Here is an 11,745-nt window from a genome sequence, read left to right as displayed (position 1 = left end):
ACCTCAGTCCCCCAGTTGTCAGCGCTCACCTCTCTCCCCCTCTACTCTGCTGTGGTATATCCCTCAGCGTCTTCACATCTAATGCAAGTCAATGGACCTGTGTTAGATGTGATGACATCAGCGGGGCTTTAGACCCGGGGGTAGAAGAGGCTGCGGGGACCAGGGCTCCAGGATTTACATGATTGTGTCATATCTGAGCTGGCTGTGTAGATATCCCTGACCATTGTACCCCTTATTTGACAGGGGTTGAAGTGATCCTGCTGATGGCAGCACCACTTTACTTCTTGGATATATGCGGTGTCCTGGTTGATGCCTGAACAAAGATGGCGCTGTCCTCTTGGAGAGAAAAGGCTTTTAAAGCGATTATATATGTTATGCTTTCTCATTTTTTAAACAAAGGTGGATTTATCCTTTAACTCTGATGAAAGAGAAGGTGTGATTGGTTGCTATGAGTTTAGACCTCGGTGATAGCCTTTGCGTGCGATCAAAGAACCTGACCGCCCAGGAGGGTCCAAGGTACCTGGATCTCCATCCGTTTCAAGGAATGTTGGATGACGCACATTGAACCCCCCAGTGTAGGAACTTCTACGTAGTGTCAGGAAGTAGGAAAACATCTTCCATTCCCCCGGTGGACCTGCCGTGCTCTACGGAGTTATCCAGACCTATTTCTAGCCTGTGTGTTGAACCTGCAGAGGTTCCTCCTGTGACTTTGAAGACTGAGCTGGACTGGAAAGCATCTTTCATGTCCGGGGAGGTCAGAATGTTCTTCAGGTTGAAGATGTGAGCCGGAGAACTTCTTCTAGAATAAAAGAGATTTAGGTCATGTGTTCATCTGAGGTCCTCACTAATAAGTCCTAGCTGGAGGAGAGACCTAGTCAAGGATTATTCTATGTGGAAGCCACCAGAAGCCTGGCCGTAGGAGAGGCCTAGCAAATGAATGTTCTGTGTTGAGGCCCAACAGGAGCCTAGCCAACGAATGTTCTATGTGGATGCCCACCAGAAGCCTAGCCGGAGCAAAGGCCTAGGCAATCAATGTTCTACGTGAAGACTCACCAGAAGCCCAGCTAGCAAATATTCTACGTGGATGCCCACCAGAGTCTAGCTGGAAGATAGGCCTAGCCAACGGATGTTCTATGTGGAGGCCCACAAGAAGCGTAGCCGGAGGAGAGGCCTAGCCAACGAATATTATATGCAGAGGCCTAGCCAACGAATATTCTACGTGGAGCCCCACCAGAAGTCTAGCTGGAAGATAGGCCTAGCCAACGGATGTTCTATGTGGAGGCCCACAAGAAGCGTAGCCGGAGGAGAGGCCTAGCCAACGAATATTATATGCAGAGGCCTAGCCAACGAATATTCTACGTGGAGCCCCACCAGAAGTCTAGCTGGAAGATAGGCCTAGCCAACGGATGTTCTATGTGGAGGTCCACCAGAAGTCTAGCTGGAAGATAGGCCTAGTCAACGAATAGTCTATGTGGCGCCCCACCAGAAGCCTAGCCGGAGGAGAGGCCTAGCCAATGAATGTTCTGTGTGAAGGTCCACCAGAAGTCTAGCTGGAAGATAGGCCTAGCCAACTAATATTCTACGTGGAGCCCCACCAGAAGTTGGGAACAATTTTTGGCAAGTTGTTCTTGCTCTTCTTTGGTTCTTCAAGTTGTTTCCAGATTTAGTTCAATTCGTTTTTCTGATTTTTGCTGTTTGGACGGTAAGCACGCGCCTCAGTCTTCTCCATGTTGTGTATTGAAATTTCATTCATGGGTGATATTCGGTGAGTGGAATTCTATATGACCAATAGTGAAACCTGGTCCAGTGAATGTATAGAGGGAGATTTTCCTTGTTCTGTCTCCAGCACAGGAAGTGTGGGGAAATCACCCTAACAGGGATATATAAAGGGAGATCTTCCTTGTTCAGTCTCCAGGACAGGAAGTAAAGGGAAACCTTCCTAACAGGACAGGAAAAAAAACCTGACAGATTTGAAGCTTTCCCTACTGTATCCAAATGTTAAAAAGATACAATTTAAAGGGTAAACCCTTATAGTGAACTTCTCTGATCTGCTCCCACTTGGTGTGTTAAATATCTAATTGAAGTTGTTTTGTTAAACAAAAACTACCTGTTGATCCTGCCAGAAATCTAGTGAGTTGTTAACTTCCTGTGCTGTCTTCTTTTTCTGCACTCTTATCAGTTACATTGTTTCCAGCTCTCTCTCTGAGGACTACAGAACCCCAACCTTCTATGTGGAATCCAAAGTCCAAATCAGCCTAGGGTGACAACACTTCTCCTGAGTAGATACAGTATGGTGACCGTTGTTACCCTAGCACAGGAAGTGTGTTACTGGCAGGATCATCCGGTGAAAATAAAGGGGGAAAAGCCCTAAAAAACAATTGCAGTCACCACATCTAAGGACTGGAAAGCTGCAATATATGACATTTCTGTTCTTGGGTTTAGATAACAATCATAAGTACCCTTTATCTCATCCTATGTGCCCTGTTCAGCTTCTTTGGCTTTGCATATGAATGGAAGGAACTTCAAATACGAGCTACAATCATAACTGCCCTGTCACCCCATAACAGTCTGAAACCTTCAGCACTCGTGACAGCGGCGACTGTTTGACTTCGTATGGCCGCGATACGCCTCTGACTGCAATCTCGGGGCGCAGAGACATATTTGCACTCCTTGCGAAGTGAATGTGTGTGTGGTATGCGGGCCCGATAATACCCATTGCCGAAAATTCCAATATAAATAAGATGTGAACAATGACTTGTGTTTTTCAGATAGTTCATGACATCGTAACGTGGAGTGCGTGCAACTGAAATTCTTTGAGTGTGTGTCATGCGTGTGCGTGCAGGGCCGGATTTCCCACAAGGCCAACCAAGGCCCGGCCTCGGGGCAGCAGGGAGTAGAGGGGTAGCAGGGGTGGAATTCCTATCTCCCGAAACCTGGGACATGCAGTTCCGGGTGCCGGGCGGGTAGTTGTTTTCTACATTAAGGGCCTGTTCACATGAGTTTCAGGTCCGGATCAGGTGCGGATCTGCAGACGCGGTTCTATGTGTTTTGCCACGTTTTTGATGCGTTCCAGTTAAAAAAAAAATATATATATATATATATATATATATTTTTTTTTTCTGGAGTGGGGCTGTCAGTATGTTAGCTGCAGTGCAGTGCGTTTTTGACGCGTTTTGCATTTTCGGACCGTTTCCTGACCGTACAAAATGTGACATGCAGTATTTTTCTGTCATAACCTGAACGGACTGCGCACGTGAGAACTGTAGCCCATAAAACACATAGGGATACATTGGGATGCATTTTTAGTGCAGGGGCGTACGGATCAGGTCAGCACAGAACACGGACGTCGTGTGAACAGGCCCTAAGCCCTGCTTTAGGCAAGCAGAACTAAATGTACAGCGGGGAAGCCGTTTTGTACAAGTGATCTCGGTGATCTCGGCGACATTGTATGCAGCCTGCAGGTCTGCCATTCTCCATGGGGGCGGGGGTTGACGGGTAGGGGGGCGCATTGAGGAACCTGGCCTTGGGGCAGCAGAGAGACTAAATCCGGCCCTGTGTGTGTCATGTGTGTGTGTGACAGGCAGCGTATCATTTTACAAGCATTCAAGTGTTCCATCGCAGCAGATCGAAATTCTCCGTATTTAGCAGCAAAACATGGATTGTATTTTAATAGACGAATACTCCGAATTCTGCCAAATGCCAAGATAATTAGATGTGGTCGAGGTATTTCATTGTTAGATTGCTAAAGGTAAAGATAGCCTGTCACCAACTTACACAATTGCAGGAAAAAGCACAGAAAGATCAAGTGTTTTAATTGTTTATTTGTAGCATGTTTCCTTTCCATGAATAGTTTTTTATTTTATTTACTGTGCACTTGCCAGAAAATGTGACTCCTCCAGCAAGAGTCAGTTCCCTGGCACAGCCCCCCTCTCTCCTTGCACATAAGTAGCCCTCTTCTGTTCAGAGAATGGCTAACTACTCTCTTTGCTGGCCCAGCTCCTTCGCCTCTCCGTCCCCTCTCTTCATCTTTGTACTTAACATTTTTCGTAGGACCAGGGGAAGGAGAGAGGGAAATACTGTTCTCAACCGGTGTTTCGTGCAATGCTAAGGTTTGTCCGGAGGTTGCTTTGCGGTTTCTTGAGCAGTTCGCAATTTTCTGCCTCTCAAATAGGTGACCGTTGACACCAATTACCTGTTTAGGTATTTTTAATAGGAGCATTCTTCCCACTGACCACCAATGTAAGGAACATTCTTCCCACTGACCACCAATGTAAGGAGCATTCTTCCCCCTGACCACCAATGTAAGGAACATTCTTCCCACTGACCACCAATGTAAGGAGCATTCTTCCCCCTGACCACCAATGTAAGGGGCATTCTTCCCCCTGACCACCAATGTAAGGGGCATTCTTCCCACTGACCACCAATGTAAGGGGCATTGTTCCCACTGACCACCAATGTAAGGAGCATTCTTCCCAATGACCACCAGTATAAGGAGCATTCTTCCCCCTGACCACCAATGTAGGGAACATTCTTTCCACTGACCACCAATGTAAGGAACATTCTTCCCACTGACCACCAATGTAAGGAACATTCTTCCCCCTGACCACCAATGTATGGAACATTCTTTCCACTGACCACCAATGTAAGGAACATTCTTTCCACTGACCACCAATGTAAGGAGCATTCTTCACGCTGAGCACAAGGCTAGTTCACAGTGAACTGTAGATATACTAATTATTAGTAGGGGTTCTCTGAGAGTGGAAAGTTATTCTGGCCACTAATTCTTCTGTGTTAAAAAGGTTTAAAAGGGTGCCATGGAGTGTCACCTTAGAGTCTGCTGGGGCTACTGATACATCCAAGATGGTGGCACCCAGCAGCAGTGTCAGGCCTTTCAGATGTCTACACGAGGGAGGTTTTATGGGTAGATAACATGAGTAAACTATGTTATATGCAAATATAAACTTTTGAGAAGATTGTTGATGAAGTGAATTGTCTGGTGACAGTGTCTCTTTAAAGTATATGTTTTTTTGTGTGGATATAGTAAAGAAGGATTAGAACCCGCTGTCATGAACCCCTTTCATTTAGAGTCAGAGAGCAGTGCTAGCTGAAAAATAGTAAATGGAGAGAAACAAAATGTCTGACAGATTGTCTTTTCTACAGACTGACCTAGACGGTGAAAGAAGATGGTGCAGAAGTACCAGTCCCCGGTGCGGGTGTACAAGTACCCGTTTGAACTTGTCATGGCGGTAAGTGAATGTTTATATTCTACTCCTTTGTTGTTTTACTCTAGGCACACATGCTGTCTGTCTTTTGACGGGACAGACAAGCCATTGAAGTTATAATTAGTGCAGGTCAGGAGGTTGAAGGTTAAGCACAGGCAATCTTGTTGGACAATGGTGGTCTGGGTCTACACAGACAGGTCTGTCAGATGTGATGGTGACCTTTGTACTAATGTTTGGAGAACATGTCACAGCAAGGGCGCCTCCTTTCATCTTGACCAACCTGTTTTATTCAAAGCATGCAGGCTTCTTCCACTATTTGGTGACCTTCTGCAGTGGAAGCTATTGACGTATGATGCTTCTGAATACTCCACCATTGCTTGTCTGATTATACAATGTAGTTATTCCGGACCTGGGTGTAACTACAGGAGGTGCAGATGATGCATCCAGTTTAGTCTCAATAAACCCAACTGCAAATCTAGGTTGGAAGGTCTGGAACAAGTATTGAGAAAAGAGCAGAGAAGGATGGTGGGTGTGGGTCATAAATTCTGGGGGTTAGTATGAGAAGAGCCTGAAATGGTGCTCCCAGAACAGATTGTCCACTATTTGATGACCTTCTGCAGTGGAAGCCATTGATGTATATTGCTTCTGGATTCTCCAGCATTATTTGTCTGATTATACAACGCAGCTTTTCTGGGCCAGGGTGTAACTACAGGAGGTGCAAATGATGCATCCAGTTTAGGCTCAATAAACCCAACTGAAAAGCTGGATCGGAAGGTCTGGAACAAGCATTGAGAAAAGAGCAGGGACAGAAGGTGAGTTGTGGGGGGCGAAAAAATATTTCTGCCCCGGGCGCCCAGAACTCTGGTTACGGTCAAACATTCTGGGAACCAGCATGAGAAGAGCCTGAAATGGTGCTCCTAGAATAAATTGCCAACACCAAGGCCAATCAATTTTGACAATGGAGCGCCCTGGCGCACCACGGCAACAGATGGAAGTTTTTACTTACCCAGATAATACATTAATAAGCATATGATGTTATTCTGTATGAGGGTGGCTCCCAGACCAGATTGTCCACTATTTGGTGACCTTCTGCAGTGGAAGCCATTGACGTATGATGCTTCTGGATACTTCTCCATTGCTTAATGTAGTTATTCCAGACCTGGGTGTAACTACAGGAGGTGCAAATGATGCATCCGGTTTCGGCTCAATAAACTCAACTGCAAATCTAGGTTGGAAGGTCTGGAACAAGTATTCAAGTATTCAGAAAAGAGCAGAGAAGGATGTTGGGTTGGGGTAAAAAATTCAGGGGGGCTAGCATGAGAAGAGCTTGAAATGGTGCTCCCAGTAGAAAATGCCGACATCAAGGCCAATTTTGACAATGGAGCGCCTTGGCACACCACGACAGCAGATAGAAGTTCTTACTTATCCAGATAATACATTAATAAACATATGATATTATTCTGTATGACGGCGGCTTATTCCTAGCGTTTGGAACTGTGTGATTTGGCCCGGCGTTTTTACCCATGCACAGAATACCCAATATGTAGAGTATGCCCTTTGACTAATGGTGCTTAACACAATGGCGATGGAGTGAAAGGTAGGTGAGTATATGCTGCTGGGGAAGGGAGGGGAAGGATTGCAGCAAACGTATCCGTGTGCCCAGGATGAGATAGCACAGGTTTTCTTTGAAGAAGAGATCTTGTCTTCTTTGGTCAGCATACAGACTTTGCAGCAAACACACACAAGTACGATAATATACAATATACTGGTCATTTCCATATATACATGGGGGCTGCCTGCCACCCCAGGACAGGTGACGGAGGGTTAATCCTGTGACTCTCGTGGGCTTGTCAGCAGAGGATCAGGAGAGAAGAGTAATATGACGTCAGGGAATTTGTGTAGATCACCTAGACAAAGCCTGGTGTGCCGAGGCTCGGATATCGCCCAAGGCCATGGTGTGCTGGTGTGATTTGCGTGGTGTAGATTAGGTGACAGATCCAGTTTCCCTTTAGACTCCCCATGAGATTGGTCACAGGAGACTCGATGGAGCTCAAGAAATACATCATAGAGACATGGTTACTGGTGTCCAAGGGGAGGTTTTTGTAGGAGTTTGACCACATAGATACATCTACCTCTTAGGTCAGGGGTGCGCAAACTCCGGCCCTCCAGCTACAAATCCCATGAGGCATTGCAAGACAGCATGCATGTACTTTTTAAATGCAGGCAGTGCAAGTACCTGAGTTTTCCGGTTATCAGCCTCTTGCAGTCCCTGTTCAGCAGAGCTATTTGGGGGACTACAAGAGGCCGATACCAGGGTAGGAGAAGCAGCAAAAGGAATCGGTTATGTTCCAGTGCAAGGGGCGTGCTAATAGGAGGAGAGAGGCGAGTGAGATGAGCTCATCAATGCGCTGCTTCTCTATGCACTGTTTACGCTAGGTTCACACCTAGGCGATTCAGATGCCGAGCTGTTTTCGATCGCGTGACTGTTCATCGAAAACCACGTGGTTTTCAATGCATAGAGGTGTCTATGGGACCCAAACCGTGCGACAACTGCCCGAAAATCGCTCCTGCACCTTTTCACGCGACAAACAGCAAAGGTGTGAACACACTCCATTGACTTCAATGTGTATCTGTATTTTGCGCGATATCGTGCGACCCAATCCAAGCGATAAATCGCCTAGGTGTGAACCTAGCCTTAGTCTCAGAGGGGGTGGGAAGGGGACCTGTAAGTGAAACTGCAACATAGAAAGACCAGGTGCTCTTACCTGCAAGAAAAGGATGTACTGTGGGTCAATGCGTGTGATTCTTAGGACTGGATGGTGACAAGGAGAAAATCAGGTGTGTTGCAGTGCAAGGAACTTGCTGATAGAATGAGGGAGCAGTGACAGCAAGAATGAGGGAGCAGTGACAGCAAGATGAGTTGCTTTTCCTTTTGCAGTCCAGTTCCTGGTTGGGAAGGAGACCTGCAAATGAGAGTGAAACTGCAGCAAAATCCAGGTCTCCTCCCCTGTGCTGTATGGCAGAGCTGTGTAAAGCTCAGGACTGGATGGACAGGAATACAAATCATCTTGGCAGGTAACTCAGATCCCTTATATGTATTTTATCTTTGTATTTAGCTGTTTAGATTTAATATATGCTGCACGCATCATTCAATGTTCCACATCATACATTGATTAATCATGGGAGATAGGCTGAAGTGCAACAACATTAAAAACAGTAATTTTTTAACATATTTACTAATCCCTGCCTTAGTCTAAGCACATTTCTGATGATCACATATACAAAGTTTAGTTGGTTTTTTTTTTTCCATTTCTTTTTGTGTTGAATGAATGCTCTCCTTGCATTGTAAGCTTTGACGTGCAATTTAGTAATGGCCTGTAACTTTGCGAGAACGAACATTGGCCATATCGGCTTCTAAGCGTTCTCTCCGGTTCGCACCGACCTCGCCGTCATCAAGCCGCAGGCCCCAGGTGAGATCTGCTGTCTGTCCCAGGAATTTGTCTGCTTGCCGTGACTGGGCAGAATCTAATCTGCAGATGACTGTACCATGTAACGGCAATCCCTTATCCTCCAGCAGTCTCGATCCAGATACAGATACATGAGATTTTCACCAATGTTTAAATTTTAAAGACGGCCCCATTCATTCACCGCCGCGCTTACGTATTGTTCCTCATATAGCCAGAAGTATCGTTTAGCCGGCCGGGAGATCAGGTGATAAAGGAGATCGCTAGACGAAACACAAACCCTCCGGATTCGAGACGACTCGAATATTTAGTAATGACATCGGGGGGGGGGCAGACAATCACACTGGGACTGTGCGGGGGGGTTTGGTGGGGGGTAGCGGCTGGAATGTGCAGTTTTCTTAAAGGGTCAGTCCATCCAAAACTGATCATATAGTGTGGGGAGTGCCCATTATGAGGAGTTCCCACCATCCCTGAACTGAGTTCCTGGGTCTGTATACCTGCTGTGCCCATTATGAGGAGCTCCCACCATCCCTGTGCTGAGTTCCCGGGTCTGTAAAACTGTGGTACCCATTATGAGATGTTCCCACCATCCCTGCTGAGCTGAGTTCCTGGGTCTGTACACCTGCTGTGCCCATTATGTGGAGCTCCCACCATTCCTGAGCTGAGTTCCTGGGTCTGTACACCTGCTGTGCCCATTATGAGGAGCTCCCACCATTCCTGAGCTGAGTTCCTGGGTCTGTACACCTGCTGTGCCCATTATGAGGGCCTCCCACCATTCCTGAGCTGAGTTCCTGGGTCTGTACACCTGCTGAGCCCATTTTAGAAATTAGAAAAACGGAGTTCCTCACAACTTCTTTGTCAGTAGCAGACACCAGCATGAACCTGGTTCACTATTTATTTTTGGGAGGGAGGGCAGGTACCCAGGTGATGTTTTTTCACAGTCACGTCCCGCTGTCCTCTTTCCTCCCCCTTGTATTAATAAATGGCACAAGGTCTGTAAAGCAGCTGAAAATAAGATATATTGCAGATGTCGCTTAGCAGGTGAACACTGGCCTTTTATTCACAATGATCCGATGTCCCCGGAGACATTGTACCTGAGTACAAGAGCTTATTACGCTATGGATACAAGGAACGCTGCAAATCCCGCCGTACAATTGCAGCACCTGCTGCACGCGCACAGAACTTTCCTGTGTCCTGGAACAATACACATTGTTCTGTGAAGCCCATTGTCCTCTCAAACCTAAAATACAATGTTTGTAATGCTTTATAATAATCACTATAAATGTACCAATTACCATTGGATGGAAGTCGCCAAACCTGGATGTGTTGTAGATGGATCAGGCAGCAATCTCATGTCTCTGGGTGCTTCTATTTTTTTGGAGGTCAGGGGAGGGATTAGAACTCCTGTTTGGTTTTTATTGCTTTGTAGATTTGCCCTCTCTATAAAAGGCTGAAATACCTTTCCTGGAGAAAATGCTGAGCCATGCTCCCTCCAGTGCTGTTCACATAACAAAAAGGCCTTTGGTTACATGATCTCTGTGTGTGGTCGATTTGTAAGGAAACCTCAAAGCCAATCAAATGTTTTGGTTGGTTAGAAAATTAATAAAAATGTCATATATGTGGGTATTATCTTGAAAAGTTGTCAATTTTATTTTATTTTTTTATTTGAAGTGATTCTCCTCCAACATCAGTACCTGACCTCACAAATGGTCCTACACTCCTAATAGACACACTCCTAAACCTTGTGGACGCATTCCCAGAAGAGTTGAAGCTGTTCTAGCAGCAAAGGGCGGAGCCAACCCAATACTGAACCCTAAGGAACAAGACTGTGATGTCATTAAAGTTCATGTGCGTGTAATTTTATAAGTACATTAATTTGTCTTTATTTCAGTCTCTTATAATGCCCTGTATAGCAGAGCTCAGACTAGGAGTGGGAGGTGCAGCACCAGGAGCCATTCAGGTGTGCTGGAGTGTACACGTACTGAGAGGAAATGTACTGACAGGAGCAGAGAGCAGAGTGATGATTCAAGGGTCTGCTTGCTCTTCCTCTGCTTTCCAGCCACCGGCTAGGGGTGGGTAGGTGACCTTCTTGTATTGCTTATATGCAGCACAGAAAAGTCAGGTCACCCACTTGGCTGGGTGGCCTGTGCTGAGAAGAAACGTGCTGACAGGGGCAGAGTGGTGATTATATCAGTCTGCTGCTGCTCCTTCTCTGTCTAATAACAGGCTGGGGGTGGGCAGGTGAACTAGCTGCATTGCGTATCTGCAGCAGAGAAGAGTCAGGTCACCCACTTGGCTAAGAAGAAACGAGTTGACAGGTAGAGAGAGCAGGGTGATGATAATTCAGTCTTTTGCTGCTCCTTCTCTGTCTAATCATAGGCTGGGGGTGGGCAGGTGACCTAGTTTTATTGCTGATCTGCAGCATAGAAGAATCATGTCACCCACTTGGCTGGGTGACCTGTGCTGAGCAGAATCGTACTGACAGGAAGAGAGAGCAGAGTGATGATAATTCAGTCTTTTGCTGCTCCTTCGCTGTCTAATCATGGGCCGGGGGTGGGCGGGTGACCTAGTTGTATGGCTTATCTGCAGCAGAGAAGAGTCAGGTCACCCACTACACCCGGATACAAATCCGTAGCCAGGTGAAGGAGCTCCCATGTATGTACTTTAATTGTGCGCGTAGCTGTTTGCCTGGCATTCACCTTTAACGCCGCGTGACATTTTTTTCCTTGAAGACGAATGTTCCTGTCTTGGTGTTCTTGAGAAATATGCAGCGCCCTAGGCTTTCCATCCAGCAGCAGTACATTGTGTTGCGCACAGCAGCATTAGGACAGCTCTTAGAGTACAGTCCCCGGGGAAGTGTGTTTTCTGCTTACACAAGGTCTCCCGAGGCTGCCGCATTGACTTCCAGCTTTCCTATGTATTGCCGTATTGCAGTGAAGAGCAAAGACTGATTTCATTGGCCCTCTGGCGGCCTGCAGGGACCGGCACAGATCCGTATAATGGTGGAGAGTCATAGAAACTTAAAGGAAAGTTGCCCAGAGATGCCTATCGCAGCTGAT

General features: G+C 46.5%; 1 protein-coding gene across 1 annotated transcript in view; it reads left to right on the top strand.

The window, feature by feature from the left end:
* The window catches only part of SEC14L5 (SEC14 like lipid binding 5), a 49,032-nt gene that overhangs the window by 11,672 nt on the left and 25,615 nt on the right, over positions 1–11,745 (top strand). The window contains exon 3 of the mRNA XM_018558585.1: positions 5,161–5,246. Coding sequence (XP_018414087.1) covers positions 5,184–5,246 — 63 coding nt within the window. The 5' untranslated portion in view covers positions 5,161–5,183. The remainder of the gene's footprint in view (positions 1–5,160; positions 5,247–11,745) is intronic.

Source organism: Nanorana parkeri, unplaced genomic scaffold, assembly GCF_000935625.1.
Source record: "Nanorana parkeri isolate BGI_ZX_2015 unplaced genomic scaffold, ASM93562v1 scaffold347, whole genome shotgun sequence".
In the NCBI taxonomy this organism is placed as follows: Eukaryota; Metazoa; Chordata; class Amphibia; order Anura; family Dicroglossidae; genus Nanorana; species Nanorana parkeri.
The sequence above is the reverse complement of the archived record's forward strand: the minus strand, read 5'-3'. Positions and strand labels throughout refer to the sequence as shown.